The sequence below is a fragment of the Ammospiza nelsoni genome, chromosome 4 (assembly GCF_027579445.1).
Source record: "Ammospiza nelsoni isolate bAmmNel1 chromosome 4, bAmmNel1.pri, whole genome shotgun sequence".
Lineage (NCBI taxonomy): Eukaryota > Metazoa > Chordata > Aves > Passeriformes > Passerellidae > Ammospiza > Ammospiza nelsoni.
Window position 1 is genome coordinate 59,519,698 of NC_080636.1, and position 24,695 is coordinate 59,544,392.

The window sequence follows — 24,695 nt, forward strand, 5'->3', positions numbered from 1 at the left end:
TTAAAGAATTACCTGCAATTCAGTGTACAGTATAATGCTGAAAAAATTAGTATTTCATAAGGCAGCTTAATGACATTTTAATTATATTTAAAAAAAAAATATGTCGTACGGTTTTGCACTTTGTTATAGGAGTGCTACCACATTTATTATTTTTCCTTTTTCCAATTTTTTGTTACTATTACCAGCATTTTGTAGTCTGAGCAGTTTCAGAGTGAAATTTCTTACATTAAATCATTTGACAGTTTTAATGCTAATAAATTTTGCTTCTTCAAGAGGAAAAGGGTGAATTTGGATTCTTGTCCGTAAGAGAGCCTGTTGAACACAGGGAACTGGTCCTAAACCACAGCAATCCAAACAACTCCCCATCCTGTGTAATGTGGGTGACAAAGAACCCCAGTGGCTAAGACTGGCATTATCCAGACATTGCAGAATTGCAGTCCTAGGCCAAGCAGCTCTTTTTAGCTTTAACAAAACCTCTGAGGTGGGTAGGTGTCCCTTCCTTGAGAGCACAAACAAGAGTTTTAGCTTCTGAGATATCCAGACATGTCTAATTTTGAAGACATAATGATATCCCAACTGCCCCACATTGCATCCTAAAGATTGAATGTGTTCTTTATGAAACTGTTTTTCCGTATAAAACATGGTGAACTGACTGCTGTGTGTGGTAAAACTAGAGAACTGTGCCAATTTTCAGTGAACTGACAATCCCAAATTTATCTTGAGAGTGCAATAGATGATTTTCTTCTGAGTTCTATACAGTCATTTTCCTATGATGAAGGAGAAGGAGAAAACAGAGACCACAGAATTACAACCAACTGATGTTCTCACCCAAAGAGCAGTGAAATAAAATGAAGTTTTTGCCATTTGTTTCACTGAGGATCAAATTAGGTTGATTCTGAGGAAGCAGTTTCAGGAATAAAGTTAATAAAAATGAAACAGCTTTCTGTTATAAAATACTTAGCTTCCTTTTCCTTTTTCTTTATAAAAGCAACAGGGAAAAAATGACATAGAATACTCTCTTTGCCTAAATACTCCCTAGCATCTAGTCTTCAGAGTAAATTTAAATATTACATTATTACATTTTATTGTGACTTTTCAGAAAACTAAATACCATGTTCTATCTTTCAAACAAGGTCAGACTTAACTGAAATTGCAAAAGGTCCTATATATTTCCTCCAGACATTTTTAAGGAGTAGTACAAAACTTTAACAAAGCTCAAATCTCAATCATTAGGCAAATATTTTGATGTTTTTCTCCTTTTCTGTACTTAGTTTTAGTGGAGATTTTATTTAAATTCAACCTGTTGTTCTGCTGCATGATAATGGTACATTTTGGCCAGACTGTTGGAGTAATTTGAGAGGAGAAATGATGTTTTGGTTATTTCCATTTAAGCACTCAACCTTACTTGAGATCTATTACCCATGATCAGAGTAGCATTATGAGCTCCTCTTTTAAAATGTCTAATATATTAATATAATATTAGGGAGCTTTCTTTCCAGCAGGGTCCTAATGTGCTATGCCTGCACATTAAAACATTCAGAAGTAAATTCCAATTATTAAGGGCCTAATTTGGAGCTCACTAAAGTTAGGGGGTTAATTTGTACATTCCTTGGTAAGAAACACTGAGTTATTTAAGGGCTGAACTGAAGCCCTTAAGAATTTTATACAAGTGCACCCTGGAATACAAATTAGATTCTTTCTACATAATTTTTAAAGTATATATATATATGATGTAGTTAGCAATCCTGGGGAGGCAGGTCAGAAGTTACCCTTTTCAGACAGGAAAGCAATCTTGAATGAGTGAGGTGACAGCAAAAGTAGCAGTAAATTTATATAAATCATTAAAAAAAGACAGGGGGAGGAAATTAAAAAATACAAAAAAAAATAAGATTAGTATAAAGAAGATCAGAAGTTTGAGGTAGGATTAAAGCTGTTCTCAACAAATATGTTCATACCACTGAGGGAGGTATGCACTGGCTTCAGAGAGCTATAATTTAAACCTCAAGCAAGGTTTTTAGAAAATTCATAGCCTAAACTTGTGGCATTAAAATAAATCTATTGGATTGTTTTGAAAACACTATGTGCAATGGATGGAAGGATATATGCATGGAATACATGTGCCTTATAGAATTGTTCTTGGCCTCAAGAAGCCTTTCCACTACCTTTTGTGCAGAGTTCAGAGACTTGACATAAAAATAAGGAGGAAAGGATTCTTGTATTGCAGCGAATTCTCTATTGCAGTGTCTGAGCTTCCATTATAATGGAGGAAGTGGGAGGTAAAGGTAGATTTCCCCTTTGAATCTAAAAGCTCAAAAGCTAGGGTTGTGTCCTTAATGGTCTTAAAAATATACTTGAAATACATCCTTAAAACATACTCTGATAGCAATATCTGCCTCTAAAATCTGATCATGCACATTTCACTGTATACATAACAAAGGAGAAAAGCAATTTCTTCCTTCTCAGTTGTCTGTATGCTATCTGTAAAGCACAGGGACAATAAGTTCTCACTTGATACTTCTGGGAGTTCATATCTCTCATATTTGAAGTTACTAAGAAGATATCAGAAGGGGGGGAAAATACAAACAACTGAACAAAAGAGCCTTTTAGGTGTGTCCTTTAAAGCCCCAGTCCTTCAGTAAGAGTCATGGTGGTGTATGCTCAGATCCTCTCAGCAAGTGCTCTTTGTAAGCAGCTGACCACAACTGCACACAAAGGACTTAAATCGTAGCAAAGTTCTGTTTTCAGCAACAAAATGTTGACCTTACAAGGGCTCTGTTTCACCTGAAAGCCACAGCTGCCATTTGTCTTGTGTACAGCTTTATATCACCATCTGCAGTCATTTGTCTAAATTCAGGATTCCCTCCCAGAAATCTGTAAGGAAAAGAAAGGTTTAATTATGAAAAAGGCTTTGTCTGGGTCATTACATCACTTGGTTATGAGCAGTGTGGATAAGCAAAACCTTATTACCTTCACTCTCAATATAGAAATACCACAGTAATTCAAAGTTGCATAATTTTTGGAAACATTTTTTTCAATATATATAACAGGGCATGGAAGTGATTCTGATTTATTTATCCTATATTGAATAGTGTGTTTGAGAATAGCAGTAATGGTGATAAATAATAATCTGATAAAGGGTCTGTCACATTTTAAAGTAAGCAAATGTCTGCCAGAGCAGAACAGATGGACTTTGGGTGTTTCAGGACAAGAGTGTGTTGAGAATTTCATTATCTATTCTGTAAGAACAAACTATGAACCTTTTGTTTGCTCTGTGTAAAAGCAGGTACCTTTTACAAGCAGCAAAGGTGTAAGAACCATGCTCTTCTGGACTGGAATCCAGAATGCCTGAGTCAGTCCTGGGGTTGAAAGATTGTTGTGTAAAATGAGAAAATCCTCCTCTTTGTCATGTGCCTATTAGCTGATATTTCATCCTTTTCTCCCTTGATTGTAAATCGGAAGGATTGTATTAATATTTGTGAAGGGATCATATAGTGGAGGACAGTATTTGTATGAGTGGATACGTTAAAATGAGGGAAGTGTAAATGAAAAGGAATTATTTAAGCTGAACTTCTGAAAGATGAAACACTCAAGTACTTTATACCTGGCATCATCCTTCAGCTGGCACTTCCATAATATGGACAGCAATATTTTACATCCTCCTGTGACCCGTAGGCTTTCACAGCAGCATTTACTGAATCATTTTATCTCCCAAATTCAGTAATAAAATTTGTCTTAACAGCTTCTTTTTAAAACCCGGAAAAATATACATACATTACACTTTTGCAGATAAATTTTTTTAAATGTCATCCTACAGAACAATATATTACATCTGGTTTTAAACAAATCTGATCTCAGTGGAAGTCAAGTGACAGCTAGTGCTTTAGGATGAGGTGGAGGCCATGCAAATCCCATGTAAATGTGTTTATTCCAATGCAATTTTTATTAATAATTTGCATCCTAGAAAGAATTATGAAGGGGTCTGTATATATTTTAGGTTTTGATTTGGGTTTTGTGATCGTTTACTTGAAGACATGACATTTACCATGATGATGGCTTTAATTTAACAGCCTAATAGGAACTAAGGTAGTTGGATGTTTATGGCATTTTCCTACTGAAGCAGGGAATATGAAGTTCCTTAACAGCAAAATCATGCTAGATGGTACCCTTGAGAAATTCCAGAGTTGGTGACTCCCACTGATGTCACATAGAGAAAAGTTCAGGCATTCTTAGTGGAGTATGCTAATAATGGGTGAATTCTCCCTCTTTCCTTTCAGCTGATTGTTCTGGCCGCTTTTCTTGTGTGACTAAAAAGCATCTGATCAGTGAACTGGTTTTGGTTGAAAAATAACTCTCCACATAGGGAGAGGTCAGAAAGATGTAGTTTTCATCCACGCCGCCTTCCTCACTTAATTCACTGCATAGCCACTCAAACCTTGACACTAGCACAAGGGAATTAGCAGGGATAGCTGCAGAAAGTTACACAGTAAAGGTACAAAGCTTAATACAGTGGGGTGAGTTTTGCACACAGAGGATTCTACCCTATATTGGCTAGCATAGCAGTGCCTGGTTTAGTTGCTCAATTTTAAAAGGTGTGGTTCCCAAGAGAAATATCCAGTAGAGAATCCCAAGTCCCCAGGGTAGAAGTATAAATAAATGTGGATGCTATGCCCTGCTTGAGGTGATTCCCTGCTTGGTAGATATCCTGTTACAGCCTCATGTTTGAGAACAATGCAATAATGACCAGAGTTAAACACACCAAATACAGCCTGAGCAGAGACACAGCTGCTAAATACCGGGCATTTCTGAAATGGCTTTGGAATGCACTGCATCTCTCTGAATACAGACACAAAGCTTGGCAAGTTAGGGACATTAGGGTTTTTTTTAGTACCTCACCCCTATAAATTATTTCATTCTCATACCTCATTTCCTTGTCTTCCCCTGATAATTTGTAAGAACCAGGATTCACCTCTGATTAGCATACTGTACTAAGAATGCCTAGTTAAAGACTCTGCTGACACAGTACAAATGGGAAGCTGCATATATTTTTCTTTTATGTGTCTATTTCAGATCAAGCATTGTGCATGCTAAAAAGTCAAGCTGTTGTTGCTTTCTACCAGTAATAGCCATAAATGTTAAGAATAAAGTGAAAATAGCTTAGCAAATTACCATATATTTCTTTCCCAAGAGAATGAAATAACATAATAGGTATTGTTTATGGCACTGTAGACTAGTTAGATTTAGTGTGCTTTTTATTTCACACCTACACTGGCTCTACATATATATAACATAATATTTCACATCTACACTGGTCAAATTCAGACAGTACATCATTTCAGCATTTCTAGCAACTTTATAGAAAATATTACCTGTGCAATGTCACCTGACCTGTTTCTACACTTCTTGTGGGTAGGAAATTCATCATTCTTTTCACTAATGTAAAGGATTTTTTCCTTTCTGCATTTTAAAATCTATGTGATTTTTTTCCTTCTCTACATTCATGAGCTTTGTTCTAGGCAACATTGTTTGAACACTATTTAATATTAAAAGCTCCACTGAGGAAGTAAATTATTTTTATTAAGAAGACTCTTAAATAACAATCAATAATATTTTTTTCTGTGTAAATATCTACTAAACCTAGAGAGGGAAGTTTGAACTGTAGGTATATATGTTTTTTCCTCATGTTAACGTACAAGTCTGCTTGATCTCATTTAAAGGGGATATCGTGATATTTAAATTTTATGAGAATAAAGCTTTGTGATTGTTACCAGGTTTTTAAAAAATAAGAAAATAGAAAATATTATATGTCCTTATTAGAGCTTTCAGGAGCATGTGTTTTAATATCAAGGAAAACTTACAACTGGTCATTTTGGTTATAGATTCCCATGAGGGTTTGTTGTTGAACTTACAGTATAAATTTAGATAAATCCACCATTATTATTTCAAAGCAGTGGTGCACTTATCTTGAAATCAAATTTGTTGACTGCAGATTATTTTTCAAATACATTATTTTTAAAACAAAGGAAGAATCTATGTTTCTGCTATTTAGAAGCAGTTTCATTTTTGCATTTGCATGGGATGTATTTTTCTTCACTTTTAAAGATTTGTATTCACATACACCTTCAGCGTTGCTCTTCAGGTACTAAAAGGAGTATTTTAAAAGCACTTTAAAAGTGCTTTTCTTTCTCCACAGCAACTGCTTATTACTTTTTTCCTATATGCTTTTCTGAATTTAAAGGGAAGTAGTTTCAAAAGGTAAGATCCCCATTTCAATTCAAACCCATTTTGCAAAGGAGTCAGTCTGAGGGTTTTTGGGAACCCAGTTTACTCCATAGATCACTGCATCTCATGGAAAGATTTCAGGTGTCTGTGTGTTTCCCAACATTTCAAGAGCAGATAGTTCATGGAAGGGGAATCACAGTGTCATGTCCCTGGTCAAGCTTGCAAAAAGAGCATGATTCCAGCTTTGGTAGTCTGCTCCTCTTCTGGCAGGGTTGTTCAAACTCTTTGGAGCTCAAGGCAAGAGCAGCTCTCTGCACTGCAGCCTGGCACTCAGGCACATTCAACATTTTCTGTTGTCATTACTCAACATATTGTCACTCTGACTGTTGGACAGATTGATTTTTGGCATAGAAGCAGCTGCAAGCTGGAACTTGTTCTTCCTTGTAGCTGTTCCTCCCGAAAAATGAGGAAATGGAAAAAGGGCAAGGAAGAGAAAGATGAAACAGGGATGCTTCTTGAACCTGAGTGTTCAAAAAGCAGCAATGTTCAGTGCATTAAGGGATAACTGATGGGGGTGGCTGGGCTGTGTTGCAGGGCTGTGTTGGAGGTTTGGGGTAATCAGGCTTGGTGTAGAGCTTCTACATTTACTTTCCTTCCCTAGCACTATGCAGGCAGATGTCAGCAGGGCAGTTTGTCTGCTGAGAAGTGTGTAATTATTCCTCTCTCCATGAGGAGCCAGGAGTCAGCTGTTAACCTGTTTTGGCCCGTGGAGGTGAGCTGTTGAGCCTGCTCTGACAGGGAGCCTGGGAGCTGCTCATTGCACGTGGCAGGTACCAGTTGGTGGCTGTCCTACTGCTTGCCAACCTTCCTGAGCTCACTCGTGGCTCTCCATGCAATTGCTCAGCCAGTTGGAGGGAAATGTCATCTTGGGACTATCCTGGCAGCTGTAAAATAGATACATGTTAGGACAAATAGGCTGAGTTGGGTTCCAATGTGCTCCAGTGCCCCAAAACTTGATTCATTATATTCTGGTTGACAGGAAAATGTTTGCGAATTGTACTTTTCAAAATTTCTCCTTGAGATTCCTAATAAGACAAGGGTGCTTTTTCAGCACACCTAGTTGTATAGTCATCGGCATATTTGTTTTTACTCCAGAACACCCTGCTAAATCAATCTCTTTCCACAGGTGAGGAAGGATTTTACTTTGGGATTAGAGCAGAGAGCTGTCAAACTAGTGCCTAAGCGTCTTCCACATCACAACAGAGATTGTGTTGAAGAGACCAAAATGTAGGTGACATGCACTAGGTGAATGTCTGGAGGCAGCAGAGTGGGTGTGTGCCCTGAATTAGAGAGTATTCCCTGTTTCCTGTTATAAAAGTGAGGGGAGCAATTTGCCAGTGGCTGAGAGGCAGAAATCCAGAGGTGAGATAGCAGCTTGTAAGATATCCCCTCCCAAATAATCATCTGTGCATGGTAATCTTAGCCTACAGAGCCTGCTTCAGGTTGGAATATTCTGGGAGTTGTTTGTGTGTGCTTTATAGGTTTTTGGGAGTTGGTGGATGTCAGTCAAATGTGAGACTATCTTTTATCAGTCCTCAAGGTGTGTGTTGAGTGTGTGCACTCACATTGTCCTCTTCCATGAATTTTAAACATTGCTCATCTTTTATCTCTCCCTGTATAGTTAATTGGAGTGTCTGGGATTTTGCCTTAGACAGCTTTGCTGTCTGTCTACAGTTTTCTTATCTACCTTGAAGCTTTCCTGAGTTGAAGCACAGTTTTGGCTATATTGACTCAATTTTTAGCTGTATTGGCTAAATTTTCAACCAGTTTATGTTGTTGGAACCCCTCAACCAGAAGGCAGGTTCGTTGCCTGTGGATTACATTAAACTGACCCTTTGTAGGTAAGCAGCCATTTAAAAATACATTTTGGCTGGTGAGGAAAAAAAGTGAGAATATCTGCAACAGTAATAACATTGCAAAATTGAGGAATTCATCTTCAAAGGGATTTCAGTTTGCAGCAGAAAATCTGATAGGTCAGAGATCTGTCCTCTAGAGAGTGCTTTGAGAGCTATTTGTTGCTTGAATGGCTTGACTGCAAACCATGCAGGTCGTGCCACTTAAGCTGCTGAAAGCACTCGCCCCTTGGAAAAGTTTGTATTCCTTGCTAGATTGAACTGTAAAGTCTTCTGGTCCTGTTTACGACAAACCACTACTTCTGAGGTTCAGCCCTGGTGACAGTGGTGAGCAATAGTCTGTGATTTTTTTTTTTTCAAGTGAAAAACTAACATAATAGGCTGTAAAGAAAAAAATTTGTAAACTTTTTCCCTAGGCTAGGCATTGGAATAGAGAAGCAGAAACCAACAGAAGTATTCCAGTATTTTTGCCAAATTTTTTATGTCGGTTCTCCGAGAAGAAAAGGCAAAAAGTAAAATTCCAGTGGATGTTTTTGTTTTGTTTTGTTTTCTTTTGTTCATTTTCCCTTGCTGAGTTTGTGTAATATAGTTTCGCTGAAGGAAATAAGGAGCTTTTATGCTGAATATTTTGAAAATCTGCCTTTTTTTAAATTTCCCTCGTATTTCCAGGAAAGTAAGATAGAAAGGAAAGTTATTTTACTAAGTAACATGATCTTGGCATTGTAGGTTTGGGGTTTTTTGAAGTTTTGGGTTCTTTCTCATTTTAAGGCTGTACTGGGTTCCTCATGGTCATGCATCCTGTATAATCATTTGTGTAAGAGGATAGGGCCTTCAAATCATACATCTGATGACTTAAATTACCAGAACTTTCTCCAGGCTGGATTAGCTCCAAATCCAACCAGCACTTTCTCCAAGAATTGCATATTCCCGAATGTCTTAGACACTAGTCTCCTCTGCTCTGTAGGGACACTATCTCCTAGCAGCAGCTTTGTCAGCAGCAATATGCCTACTTTTTCTTGTTCAATGCTAATGTAGGATTTGTCACCAAAATATAGCAACATTTCCAGTAAGGACCTGGGTAGCATTGTTCTAAAAATATTTTAGTGAATTAAGAAGAAATAAAATACATTCTCCATAACTTCTAGTCTTCTAAATTATGCTGTAATTCCACCCCCTCTTCTAGATTACCTGATTTCACCAAGAGAAATCTATGGCTCCCACTACAGAAAAGGGCAAACAAGATAATTATAACAGCATTTTCTTGCCTTAAAATGCATAAAATACATGAAATTGTTTTACCTTGTTAGAGTTCATTTTCCTGGACACTGAGTAGTGTATCTCATAATGAATGCTGTCCTGCAGTAGCTGGGTTAAAGAGAGCTGAACTGAATGGATCCTTAGAGAGGTATAGTAAAAATGCTATGAAATATTTTTCTTCTTTTGTGTTAGCCACTAGTGTAGGCAGAAAGAGGTTATTTCGTGTACTTATCTGATGGGTTATTTTACCTATGTGAAACTGGATTTGTCTGAAATTACACAGTAAGGGAAATTTTCTATCACTGCCAACTATTGACAATTTAGAGATGTTAAGAAGATAAGGTTTTGGATATTTTTAGAACATAATGGATTGGTGGCAGCCAGCATGGCTTCGCCAAGGGCAAATTGTGCCTGACAAGTCTGGTGGCCTTCTGTGACAGCATTGCAGTTGGTTTAGGGAACAGCAAGTGACAAAAATCTACCTGGGCTTGTCAAAAACATTTCACGCTGTCCCACATAACATCCTTGTCTCTGAACTGGAGACACATGGATGTGATGGATGGAGCTCTCAGTGGATGAGGAGCTGTCTGGGTGGTCCTGCCCAAAGAGTTGTGGTCCATGGCTCAGTGTCCAGTGGAGCTCAGTGAGAGTGGTGACCTCAGGGGTGGGTGTTGGGGCCAGCCCTGTTTAACATCGCTGTCGGTGACAGGGACAGTGAGATTGGGAGCACCCTCAGCAGGTTTGGTGAGGACACCAAGCTGTGGGATGTGGGTGCCACCCTGGAGGGAGGGATGGCATCCAGAGGGACCTGGACAGGCTGGAGAAGGGAGCCCACAGAAACCTCAGGAAGTTCAACAAGGCCAAGTGCAAGGTGCTGTGTGTGGGTCAGGGCAATCCCAAGCACAAACACGGGCTGGGCAGAACATGGATCGGGAGCAGCCCTGCCCAGAAGGACTTGGGGGTGCTGGTGGGTGAGAGGCTGGGCATGACCCAGCCAGGGGAACTCACAGCCCAGAGAGCCAAATGTGTCCTGGATCATGTCCTCATCCAGAGCAGTGTGGGCAGCAGGGGAGGGAGGAGATTCTGCCCCTCTGCTCTGGTGAGACCCCACCTGCAGGGCTGCACCAGCTCTGGGCTCCCAGCACAGGTAGGACATGGACCTGTAGTAGCAAGTCCAGTGGAGGGCCACAAAGATGATCAGAGGGCTGGAGCACCTCTGCCGTGAAGACAGGTTGGAAGAGTTGGGACTGTTCAGCCTGGAGAAGGGAGCACTCTGGGGACACCTTACAGCTCATTCCAGTGCCTAAAGGGAGCTTAGAAAAAAGAGGAAGAGTGACATTTTACACAGACAGATAGTGACAAGGCAAGAGAGAATGGTTTTAAACTAAAAGAGGAGATTTAAACCAGATAATGGGAAGAAATTCTTTCAGAGGGTAGTGAGACACTGGAACAGACGGCCCTGAGAAGCTGTGAATGTCCTATCACTGGAAATGTTGAGGACCAGGTTGGATAGGGCTTTGAGCAACCTGGTCTACTGGTAGATGTCTCTGGCCATGGCAGGGGATTGGAACAAGGTGCTGTTTAACATCCCTTCCAACCCAAATCATCCTGTGGTTCTGTGATTACATCGTTCAACTGCAAACACTCTTTTGTTAAAGCAGCTTCTCTTTCACATAAATCAGTTGTGAGGAATCCTTATGGAGGTCACATTTCCTTTGCAACTACTTAAACCTCTTGTCTGGGAGTCCCTTTCCTCTCTCTGACAAGATTTTCTTGCTGCAAATACATTTGATGCTGATAGATGGAGATTAGAGAACAGAATTTATATGTACCAATTCCATACCAACAAGGCTAAAACATTCTCGGGTCATTGATTTAACAGAAAAAAGAAAAAAAAAGGTGGAGATATTCCCTATTCCAAGAGAATGCTATTTATTCTTTTGCTATTGCTAAGATGCCCAATGCCTTAAAAAAAAAAAAAACAAACAAACTAGGCATGGAATGATTCACTCAGCATAAATTTATAACCATTATAGTTAGTAAGATCTTTGAAGAAAATATTTTAAGGTAAATTTTTCTGTTATGAATGAAGTGTGACTCACTGAGTATTGTCCTGTGGTGCAAAGTTCATACAGGTTTTTTTCCTGACTGAATCCTCCAGCAGGGAGTCAATATCTTTCTGGAATAGTAATACTTCATCCTGTCATAGGAGTCCATTTCTTTATCTTGTTCAACACATTAAACCAAACAATTAAAGGCTAGGGATTGATTGTAATTGTGTTATAATTTTTTTTTGTCCAGCCCCAAGGAAAGGCTTAATTACAGAAAATTGCTTTTGGGATAAAAAAAAATCTGACTACTTTGTGATATTTCATTCCTAAAACAGGTGTCCTCATATATAGATATTAAAGTAAAAAGAATATTTTCCCTTTCCCTTCAAGATTATCATGGTCTCAGTAATCTCATCATAAAACTAAAAAGTCAAGTCAGTTTAAGGGTAATTAGGATTTCTTTCCTTGTCATCAGGATAAAATTTGCCCTTTGTATTAGTCTGCTGACTTCTCCTTTGCAGACTGTTTATTGACCTGAGGGGCAGTGTCACTGATTAATACAACAGCAGCTGATCATCACTTGCCAATGTATGCAATTTCCCCTGCTCTAGTTGCAACTTCAGCCCTTATGGCTTTCAACAGTAAGAATGCTAATTTATGGAACTCATTTATGAAAATTTAATATAAAGAATTTTTATTGTTGTTAAATAATGTAATGAAAAAAGATGAGTGTTGGCTAAGTACAATCCATCTGGGGTTTGTGTGTTCCTTTAAGCAGTGCTTATTTCAGATGGCAGACATTCATTAGAAATGTGATTTGTGGCATTCACTAATTGAAAGCTAGACAAGAAAGACCTGAACTCAAAGATAAATATATTTTATTATTTTCTTCACAGAGGGTACAATATAAAAAATATACAGAAACACAATTTGAGACCCTATAATATACCCAAGCTATTAAAGCAAAAGCCTCACATGCCAAAGTATTAGGATTCTTGTCCTAAACATAACATCTGTAAGCAAAATATCTATAGTTTTACTTTCTTTTCCTAGAAGTATTTTTCAGATACAGAGAAATACAGGAAATAAGCACCTGTACAATGCATGTTAAAATCTTCCTGAGACTACCACTTCTAAGGCTGCTGTCTCCTGGTATATTATCTAAGGGAATACATCCTCATATGAATTTCATTTTATAGATGAAATTTCTAATACTCTGGGAAATCATGCTAGGTGATATTAGATTAAGAAAACATAAGTGTATAATTGGAAACATAGTAAAGACTAAGCATGTATGTGTTAGTAGCAGAAGTTGTCAAAGGTACTTGCCACCTACAAGTCAGTTGTAACTCAGATGATCAGGTACAGTGATCAGGTTTTGGTGATCACATGTCAGGCCTGAGGCTAGAAATGGACTTCACATCTTTCAGAGAGCTGGTCATCAGTAAAATAGATAAGGCACAAGGCAGAGATCCTCAAACATGTCTACATGGCACATCAAATGCAGTACAGGGATACTGGCTTGGCTTGCATAGCAATAAATGTCAGCTGAGCAGCACACACTTTCAGAAGGGCTAATTAGCACTTGTGCAGTTTTCCTGCTTGTAATTTCTGAGCAAACTCCCTCATGACCTTTGTGTCTCACTTCACTGCCCACACTGCACAAACTGTGGTCTTTTGAAGTGACCCTTGCGTTCCCAGGAGCCACATCTCCTTTCCCATCAGTTCATTTTGCGCCAGTTATGCCACAGAGGACCTTGACTGTACACACCTGTGGCTTTTTATATGACTAAAAGCATGGCATAACTGGCCCTGATTTCTCTTGGGTTGCACAGAGTCAGTGAGACCTGATGTGCTGGGTGAACATAGGGCCTATCCAGACCCCTGGAATGCAGCCTGGGAGGTCCAAGGACAAGTTGGACTTGGGCATCTTATTCTGGACTCTGCTGCCTGTAACCAGAGGTGGAGCCTGTGCATGAAAAGAGCTTAATGAGGAGATTCTCCTCATTGTTGGCTGCAATAGCTGTGTCTGCCCAAAGAACCTGAGGGGGATACAAGATCAGTAAAAAAGATGCTAAAGGCTTCTTTTTTAGGAGCAGAAGTGTTATGAGAATTGGTGGAGATAGGGGAGCTAGTATTTGCTGAAGATAGGATGTTTCTGAGATTAGGGATTTATCAGATTTTTTAAATGTCTTTAAAAGTCCATTGCATCTACAACTAAAGAAAAGTTCATTCCTTTTTCCATTTTGACTTTCTGATCTTGGGGAAGATCTTAGATGTAGACTGAGAAACATAAGATATGTTATTTCACATAGAATGTCCTGCTGTTTGGTAGTTCTATCATTGAAAGATCCACATTATTTAGTAGCTTTCATTTTCATAAGTATTTGCAGGATTTTTTTAAATTTTAAGCCATAGTGTATAAAAAGGTGTTCTTAGTATCTTCTAAATGAATTTTGTAGTATTTTTGAAGAATGTGATTAACAGCTCCAAAGTTCTAATTGTTTTATTTTCAAGGTGTGGCAAACAGTTGTAAAATGCTGCATCTTCTCCTTAGCTTTACTGATGAGAAAAATCTTCCACTTAACCCTTGCAATGCAGTATTGAGAGTGCAGAGCAGTGATTTCCTGTTACTAGAAATTAATGGGAAATCCTTTGTTGTTTTCTTCCTGCTTTATAAAACAGCACTACATCTTTTACACCTTGTTATCTTAACTTTGCATTATTACTCAGATAAATAAAATTTGCCAAGGATAAATCCATGGTATGAGAAGATTAATTTTTTTTAAGCACTCAGTCTGTTGCTTCTCACATTGTATCCTCACTACTATAAAATTCTTTTAGGATATTAACTCACCACTATAGTTAACTTTTATTCCATTTGCCTGTTTGTTTAAATTGCCTTATTGCAAAGAGGCAGCATTTTAGTATCTCATAATTTTTGCTTTCAGTAAGGAAATGGAAGCGTTTGAAAGGCAGAAAGAAAAATGTTTGTGATTTATGTTGACTGCATTCATTTTATAAAGGACAACAGTAGAGATGAAAAATTGATCAGCAGCTGGTTCTTACTCATAACCTGTTGATAAAGTCCATGCCTTATTTTGCCATGCTGGACTTTATTTCTTTCATTTGTCCTGTGTTGCCAGAAGGCAGCATGAGATGTACAGTAGATGCAGGTCTGGATTGTAAAAGCTACACTCTCAGTCCAGGTGCTTCTGAAATCAATAGGAGTGAGTGATTTTTAAGAGACTTGAATGAAGAACAATTACCTGCTGCAGCTAAATTACATTTTGTGTTGAATCATCTCTAGGCTGGAAGCTGGTAAGCACAAAAGTGAGGAGGTGTAGAAATTAAGAAGCTGACATAGTGACAGATGTGGCATATCAAAGCACTGAGTTAACCTGTGTTTTGGTAAATTAGATCTGCACTTTTATAAACTGTCAGAACTGCAAAAGGCACCTGAAGGTGTATAAATTCAAAAGCATCATGAAGGGCTTCATCCTTTCCATCCTTAAAAGAAATATAGAGCTATAGCACCTTGTTTTGTGTCTGTACTCCTTTATGTTGCTTTATATTTTAAGAGTCTGGGCTAGGCTGCAAACTGGGGCAGTTCTGTGGCAGGTGCTGCAATCCAGCTGAGACCTGACAAGGACCAAGGGAGCCATGCTGGGCCACGTAGTAAATATTGCATTGGGAACACGTTTTACCTTCCTTGTGTATCAGCAAACACAAAATAATTAAGCAGTAGAAAACATGATGGAATTGAGAAAGTCTTCAGGTTCCTGTCAGAATAATTGCTCTCTACAGTGTGCTTCCATTAACACCTCTGAAAGTGTAAAATCCTTTGGGGTGGTAAAACCATGTTCTTGAGCTACAGCATTGTTTGGTTGTCGGGGTGCAGCAGGTACACCGATGAGAGCATGTTTTGTTTGGTTTTATTGTCTATGTCTGTTGTCACAATGATGCATTTAAGAAAGTTGCTGTACTTGGAAGAATTACGTTATAGGCATCTAAGACTCCCAAATGCCTCTGGGCCCAAACATCTTAAAAATCTGCACCCTTTTTGGGGTGTTTTTGTAATTCATGTCTTTCCCTGTCATTTTTTATTAGTATTTTATCACCAGACAGTCAGAAACAATATTCACTTTCAAATGTCCTGCAGCAGTGTTGTCTTGTTGTTAACTCTTGTCATATTTCACTCATTGGCTTTGAAAATGGAAAATGATGAATGACTGCAGTGTTTTGTTTATAACATCTCATTCTGGAGTTTTCTGCAAAAGTAGTACATTTTCCTTACTTACCACTGGGTTGTTGAAGGGCCTTGGGTTTTTTTCCTTAATATAAGAAAAAGTTATTACACTTACAAGCACAAAAATGAGTCCTCAAAAAATTATGGAAAGAATATTTTAAGAATATTGAGTTCCCATTTCGGTTCAATCCTAATTTATTTAGCACTAGTTTGGAATAATCAAAGCTAAATTATTTTGAACTTTCTTACACTTATGTACCTTAAAACAGGAGTGATCATGATAGAAATGGACTAAAATTGTACTGCCAATCAGATTTTATTAAAATAATTTTTTTCCTTTTTGGGAAGTAGACTCAAGCATGAAGGCATGCACTTCTTGTGAGTGTGTTTAATATCATCAGGAAATTCAAATCCAGATGTTTGCTTAAAGGTTAAGACATATTTGAAACAACAAAGGAGGCCTTTTCTTTCTGCTGCATATATTTAAAACGGGCTACTTTTGAAAGAAATTTCAGAACCCCATTTGCATCCTAATTGCAGCCCATTTCCTGAGTCCACAGTTAGGCAGACTATAGAGTGGCATTGGGGATTTCTGGGGCAAAGAAATTGTTGGTTCTAGCTGAGCTACCGAAAAATAAAAGGGAAAAAGATGAATGGATTTTTTGGTTCAGCAGCCACCAGCTGGCAGATCGGCTCCTTGGAGCTCTGCCAAGCAGCAGTTTACAGCAGCCCTGCAGCTGCTCTAGGCTGGGCTGGAGCACGACTGGCACCAAGCCACCTTCAGCTTTGGACAAGGACTCAGCCTTGGAATTGGCCAACAGATGCGCTGGGATTGTGGCTTTGCTCGCTCATGTCTGATGCTCAGGGAACGCGGTTGGTACCTGAAAGTTCAGTGCTGGGAAATTTGCCTTAATCACCTACAGGAAGATAAGGAGAAATAGGTTAAAAATAAATGTTTAACTTGGTCCAAAGTTGGTCTGGTTTGGGAGATTTTTTATGGGTCTCATTCTGAGACATTTTTCTTATTTTGCCCAGTTCATGAGGATCTGTAAAATAACTGTAAAATGGACCAGCAAGAAAATTTGGTTGCACTGCATTCTTTCAAAGTAAATTACCTGAATTCAACAAAATAAGAATTAATTACTTTCAATCCTCTACATTGCAATTTTTATAAAAATGTTACAATTGTACCAAAAAATAACTTGCATGAAAATCAAACCAGCCCTGGACTCTTTATTGACAATATTTTGGAGGGAGAATAACGTCATTGGGATGAGGATTTCTTGTTGATTTTGACTCCTCTCTGACAACTGTTCTCTCTTTTCCTGATTGGAAGCTGTTCTTCTGTAATTTATCATAGATAACAACAATAGTATTGGGTTTTAGCAGTGTTTCATTAAAGTCTCTGCTCATTTATGTGTAACTGTGCACCTGATAGAATGAATCTGTCTTTCCCTGTTAACCATCTTATTATCTTATTGCTGGGGACAGGACCAAACCAATTTCTTAAAATTATGATGGCATATTCTGAATTTCTGTTGGTGTTTTATTGTAGGTAGATTAGTTCCTAATTTGTCACCACCTGGTATTTGTTTAATTATTCAATAGGAGGGGAATTTCAGCAAGTTAGAGTTTCAGAGAACTAAGACCTTCCCGAACCACATGTATATTATTAAACATTTATTGATACATAAACACACTTTGTCTCCCCCATCAGCCAGTAACCAGAAGCCAATATTACATAGACCTACAAACCAAGCATTTATTTTCTAACTGGAAAATATTTCAAGTGAACTATAACCTTGATAAGGAAGAGGAAAGAAACACCCCAGTGCTAGATAGTCATAACAGCTTTTCATCAAGTTAAAAAGCAATAGGTGACAACAGGTAACAATAATCAACTGAATTTAGGTATAATTTTGCATTAAAAATCATGAAAATATTGTGGACAACTAGATGATGATGAATGAACAATTTCATGCTGTTGCCAAATAAAATCACTAGCCTCCTGTTGGAGTAATTACTAAGAAGCAGATGAAGAAGTCCCTCGTAGGACGCTAATAGTATTTGTTCTGCTTCATAATGGTGGGGGGTTACCTTGAGTACTGTACTCCTGAGCCTTCTACTTCCAGAAAAAAATAGTGGAATTATTGAAGGGGATCTGTAGGGAAGAGAAGTGTGAGTGACTCAGAGTCTAGCAGATGAGTCCTATGAGAAAAAAGCAATGTGATATTTTTTTATTCTAGAGCAGAGAGAATTAAAGGGTTGCTTGACAGCATTCTTTGAAACCATAAACAGGTATTCAAGATCAAACAGAAATTCTTTCTTCATTTTCATGAGAGAGAGAGAAGGAAGGTCTTGAAGCCATGTAGATGCAGTTTAGACATTAGGAAGACCTTTTCTAAAAGTAAAAGTAATATAGTGAAAAAATCTTAGAGGAGAAGGCTGTACAGTTACGTTGATGAGGGTCCTTAAACAGATGATTAAGGACCATAAATGTCCAGAGGGATAAACTGGGATTAACCAGAAGCTCAGGACAGACTGGAGGTCTCCCAGTGAAAGGTCCTATATCAATCTTTAAGTTTTCCAAGATACTAGGTGACATATTGTAACTCCTGAATCATTCCCTTAAAATAAATACTTGGATATTTGACAGGGCATTAAATTTGACTCTTGTCCCAATAGAAATATTATATTTACTGGCATGGAATTAAATAATGGATGGATGGATGGATGGATGGATGGATGGATGGATGGATGGATGGATGGATGGATGGATGGAAAGTGTTTGAACTTACAGACAGATCCTCCCAAGAATGATACCCTAAGAATTCAATAGAATTTCATTTCAGCACCTATGTGCTGCAGATATAAAAACTGAAGTCATGTTTTCCAGAAGTGTTCAACTCCCATTTATAAATCTGTGTGCAATCAGCACTGAATAAAGTAGGAAAAAATTATGTTCCATTCCTAATAATTTTTTTTTTAAATATCATCTCTGATGCCTAAAATGCACTGCAATCCTTATACCCAAACCTGCATATGGCTCTGCATGGAATCATGACCATTAGCCTGCAGTAAAAAAAGGGTTTAAGCTATGAATACTGACAGTATCATTCTTCTGTGGTGCTTAAAATAGAAATGCGTGTCAAGTGATACAATTAATTCTGAAACAATAGATCTGAGTTTCCTGTGGAATCTTGGAAAGACCATGAAAGATTTTTAGCCAAATATTGTTGGAAGACTTGGTAGTATTTTTTATTCTCTCAGCTTTGTTCTGCAACATCAGAACCCATAAGTCAATGTAAATGTCAAGAAGCTGCTCCTGTGTCCTTTCAGAGTTCTGTGTGGAAAACATGTAAGGAGTCAAATTGGACATGTGTTTCAAATTAACCAATTTCTTTAACCATTCTCTGGGAAAGGGTACCATCATCTCCTCCCCAGTCAGGTGTTCTAGGGACAGTACGAAGCATCCACCAGGCACACACTGAAAGTCTGCAGTGATCTAATTTCCCATGCACAGATAAATTACCATAATTCCAACAAAATCAGGTGCATGCATGCTTGCACATCAGAAGTTGGTAACATGCTAGAATCTTTCTTACATTGTATTTTTTTCCAGACAACTGGAAAAATATAAATAAAAATATAAATAAAATTTGTGCTCTCCTGTAGCATGCATTTGACTTGTAAATACACAACAAAACACCTGGATTCAAGGGACAGTGAAAATTGAACATGTTCAGAGCTTAACCGAGGTATGAAGATATTTACAAATATGTTCTTTATATTTTGTAAGGATTTGAGAGTATTAAGTGTTGAACTCTATGCTATCAAAATTCTCTTTGTTTCATTATGTGAAATGCTTTTGAAAATCTGCTTACAATTCATGAAAACTTCTTATCCATTTATTATGTTCTGAAAAAGAAATCCTCCTTTGATTTAAACTATTTTTTAAGGAAAATGGCCGAATCATTTCCTGTAGAAAACATTTTTCAATCCTAGTGCTATTAAATGTGAATGAAGTTTTGGAAGTTTTACCATCAATTGGACTCGTCTTTCATTTTAATCTACCTGACCCATGTGCTGTTCATGTGTAGTGAGGAGTGGTTTATGTACTCCACACCATTTCTCTACTGTGTTCCATTGGTAATTGTCACAGACATCTTTTCATTAAAATCCTTTCATTAGGATTTTTCCTGCTGAAGCTGAGAAGTTTCAGCCACAAAAGGTAAACACTGGTTATCTGCTGCTGTGGAATGCAACAGGTGGATCCGTGATTGGTCTCCTGTGGATGTTTGGATTTACTGACCACTCACGGCAGAGCTGCTCTCGCTCTCTGCCGAGACACAGATCTTTGTTAACATTCCTTTCTATTCTATTATTAGCTTAGCCTTCTGAGAAACCTTTTCCTTTCTATTTCTTTTTAGTATAGTTATAATGTAGTATATATATCATAAAATAATAAATCAAGCCTTCTGATCATGGAGTCAACATTCTCGTCTCTCTCTCATCCTGCAAACCCCTGTGACCGCGGTCACAGCTAATACTTTTTGTTTTGTCTTCTTTTGTTTCCCCAGACTACATATCCAGTCAGAACGGTGAGCCAAAACCTCAGCACAAGGGACAGAAAGTCAGCACTTACTCCCACCGAGGACCCTTTTAGACAGCCACCAGGCAACCAAGCAGCAGCGTATGAGAGCAAGAGCTGCCAGCTGTCCAATTTGTGTCTGAGCAGCCTCCTGAAGGAGAAGGAGCTCGTGGAAGCCATCAAGCACACGCGGGGCACGTACGAGAGCCTGGCCCCAGAGGCGGCCCAGAACGGTTTGGCTGTCACGGCCGCCAGCCCAGCCCAGGCCGCGTCCAAGGCCGACGGCTTCCCCGCGTTCCCAGGAGCTCCCAAGGACCAAAGCGCTGTGCCTCGGCAGCACAGCACCTTCACAGGGAGACTGGGACAGCCCCCCAGGGGACCCATCTCCCTACACATGTACAGCAGGAAGAACGTTTTCCTCCACCACAACCTGCACACGGCAGAGCTACAGACTTTAGGTCAACAAGATGGCTAACAAGGTGCTTATTTTCTTGCCGTGGAAGGAGAGTTGATTAAAGAGGGATGTAAGCTCACCTAGAGCTCTGTCTTCAGTTCTCATCTGCTGCTACTTTCATGTGAAAAAAAAAAACAATAAAAATTTAACTTTGTCTGTAGGTTCCATATTTTCCCACCTTGGACTGAGGCAAAAGGATGAACGAGATTGTTAAATATCTGGGCTGATTTGTCATGCAGAAGTCACCATGAGTTAATAAATGGGACCATTTGGCTGGCACTGCTAGTCCAATATTGGCTAAATATATTTTACCCCTCTATAAGTCACTATGATTCCCTGAAGTTCTAGAAGATGATCTTAAATAAAACCTGTATGTTTAATAATATTACTGTTAAAGTAGATGTGAGGAATAAATAGATAAGTAATTAGTAAACCCTCTTGAATTCCATGGAGATTAGGGAAATAAGGAGTCAGAAATCTTTAAGGACCCTCTTTTTACACATTTTTTTTAATACAGTGAAATTTGGTAACTTACAGAGTGTTACCACTTCCTGCTGTATGTGTTTCATGAGTGCCTCATGCTACAAGTGGAGGAAGTAATTGATTTTCCTCTAACAGGTTCATAGAGAGTTGCCAGGTATTTGAGTCAGTAAATTGGGTCCCAGACTGAGGATGTCAGCTTGTTTCCTCAACCTCCCCTTCCCTCTTCACACTTCTATTTAGCTACATTTCTCTGAGTGTTTTGGTTCTATGAGGGCATGTCAAGTGGTGGTGATCTTTGTGCTTTACAGGCACTGTAGCACTCATGATGCGATGTGACATTCTGCTGTGTAATTCATCCTATAATTTCATTCCACTTCCCAAACCAAAAATGTGTGAAAGCCTAAAGTAAGAGAAATCATCTTATTACCCAGGCTGAACAACCTGCATCAGTCATAATTTCTGTGGGCTGTATCATCTGCACTTCAGGACCTGTTGGTTTACACCAGCTCACTGGGTTTGTTAGTCTTGACATGTAACAGACAAGTGAGATTAATTTATTGCCTGGTCTCCAGGAGTATGAAATAATCTGAACATGCCACAGAACCTGGAGACCTGTTGGTTGCAAAATATCTGGTTTTTCCCTCTCAGAGGCTTGAGAATCTCTCAGTCAGTTACTCCAAACATGTCAAATATGTGAAACATGACACTTTCTGGTGCAGGGTAATCTGTTTGAGTTACAATGGCACGTGCACTGAGTAGTTTAAAAATAATTTGGCACATTTAAGTATGATTGAGGCAAATCTGAGACAAGTCACTTCTCTGTGTAACCAGTGATTAATAAGGAAAGACAAGGTTGCAGCACATTCTCACACACAGAAACAAGCCATTGTGACTTAACAGATAGCATATAATGAAAAATAAAGCTTCTGTAGCCACTAAAAATCTGCAACTTTTAAAAGTTGTCACATAGAGTGTATGAAATAAAGACGAAATTTTACCTAGTGTTAAATATATCTGCTTCACTACTTAATATTTGGATTATTACAAGGAAATTTTATTTACAAGTCTTGCTTAAACTAAGAAAAAAAATAGACCATTATCTTGGCAGATATTCTGTAAAGTAACTCAGCAGCCTGAAATTTCAGGCTTCTGTTTATTGAGGAATTTATATTTTTTAGAGCAGAATGTATTACATTATCTGATATTGAAGAGAGCAGGTTTTGTCTGAATATTCTGTAGTGATAATTTTGGGTATCCAGAGAGGGATACGTAAGAACCAAGACAAACATTTGCCAAAATTCTTCATGTTCATGTGTGCATTGCTACTGCCAATACAGAATGTGCAAAAATTGCAAACACAGCTTTACCGAATTAACTGTGGGTATTCAAGACTACCAGTCCTTCATTGAAACTCATAATTTAAAGTCTACCAAGCAAGTTTAAAATAATAATAAGATAATTTCGCTACTCAGAATCACTTCTTCTTAGCAATATCTTAAAGTCATGGTAGATTGAAAGGAGACTATTAATTCTTGCTATCAATTCATTTCAGTATTGCTCATCTCAAGAGCTCATGTATGCAATTCAATTTCAGATCTGTAAATAAATTAAACAGACACTGTAATCAAGGAATTTTTTTCCAGGATACAAATGTATTGTACTATGTTGAAAAAAGGCAAAGCAAAACAAACCAATACCCTCTTCAGTTTTAGGTTAGGTACTGTATCTATAGTTGTTTTTTTCCTGGGAAAATGGACTTTTGGATTACACTTTATTTTAAAAATCCATCTATAAACTTCAAAAATAGCATTTCAAATGCTACTATTTTCTTGGAGAATCTTTTATAGAGCTGAAACTTAGAAAAACTGGAAAAAAACAGTTCAATAAATATGAGGGATATTTTTAAAATGTCATCTTGAAGCTGTTTTGTATCAGTATTTTCAGCAATGTTATGTTATTTGTAATACTGAGTGTAAATCTCACCCAGAGAAGGGTATTAGCCACATGTTAATGTACAGTACAGCAGTAACTGTAAAAGAGGTCCTTTCTTTGGTCCTCTCGTGTATATAGGAAATCATAAAGCAACAGCATGTGGACATTCTTGCAGTGAATTGCTTCCTTTGTACTAAAAATCTCTAGTTTTTTAAGAGTTCCATGTACAAAATTATTTATACATTTCTCCAAGGCTGTACATATCCAAAGACATGACACCGGGGGAAAAGGCATTTATTATTTTTTTCCATGGATGTACCTTTCTTCCCTTCTTTTTTCTCTCTTTCTGTACTACAAAGCATAACTGCAAAGTTTCTGCTTAAAATGACTGGTTAGTTCCATGTCTTTCAGTGTGATAGAGGGCATTATAAGGAGGAGAAATTCCCCGAAGAAAAACTGTTCCCACTTGAAGCAGTGTCCATCCCACTTTTTTAGAGCAATCACTTGGAAAAATAAACCTTAGATCTGTGCCCTAAATATTTTTTTGATAATTTACCAGAGCCACACCTGAAATGTGCTTATCATGATCTCTGGCCTTACCCTGACTAGGACACCTTCATAAGATGTAATAACATGCTAGGGGCAGCCCTGGTGATAAAATCTTGAGATGGAAAGAAAACATTTGTCCAATACTGTTTTTATGTTTGGCCCTCAGAGCAGTGGAAAGAGGTTTTTTTATAACTTGTGCATGCAGATGAAGCTCAAGCTTTGTGCTTGTGCATACTGGAAAAAGGAACCTTGCCACGAAGCTCTCCTCTATTTAGGCTATTTAGTAGCCTATGAAAGCATCCAGCAACATAAATTTCTGCCACCTTTCCAGGCATGCCAGCCCTCTCTATGAAAATGAAACAGCCAGAATGATGCCTTTACTTCAATCCAGACTTACTGTTTTTTTTCCACACACCTCCACATAAATGTTAGAAGAGCTTTCCTTATGTGTCTTTTTTCCTGGAAATTGTGAAAGGGTGTTTATCCAGACTATGATGCTCAAATGATGTTTCAATAAATATTTGAAAGCTTACCAAAATGTTAATATTTGTCCTACAGGGTCATTCGAGTCATTACAGGTTCATTACCAATAAAAATTGGTGGTTTTCCCTTTCCAAAGAGCCAGTTTGGAAGTAATGATTCCTGTCTGTGCTGTTTCACTTTATACTGTTAAATACACAGTACACTTTTCAGACTAATAAAAATAAGGTGTTTACAAATCAGTAGTGTGCTTTACATGCCCTAAGAGTTGTGCCATATCTCCACTGGTTTGATTGGTATGACACTGTCTTTGATTAGGTTCTGCTGAGTTAAGTCACCTGATGATTGGGATTGTGGCCTTTAATCCAGCTAGTCTCAGTTTATGCATAGGAGTTCTCTAAATCTGGAAATCTTTCCTGGGTCAAAAAAGACAAGAAAACCATCTAAAAAAAGCATCAGATCATGATCTATGGTGAATGCACTTCTTTTTCCCCTTCACATTCAAAAGCAAAAAAAC

The 24,695-nt window shown here is 38.1% G+C and overlaps 1 protein-coding gene across 2 annotated transcripts in view; it reads left to right on the plus strand.

Moving 5' to 3' along the window:
- Positions 1-20,755, plus strand: part of CCSER1 (coiled-coil serine rich protein 1) — a 626,504-nt gene extending 605,749 nt beyond the window's left edge. For both annotated transcript variants that reach the window (XM_059470534.1, XM_059470535.1), the window contains one exon: positions 20,270-20,755. In XM_059470534.1, coding sequence (XP_059326517.1) covers positions 20,270-20,755 — 486 coding nt within the window. The remainder of the gene's footprint in view (positions 1-20,269) is intronic.
- The last annotated feature ends 3,940 nt before the right edge of the window (positions 20,756-24,695 follow it).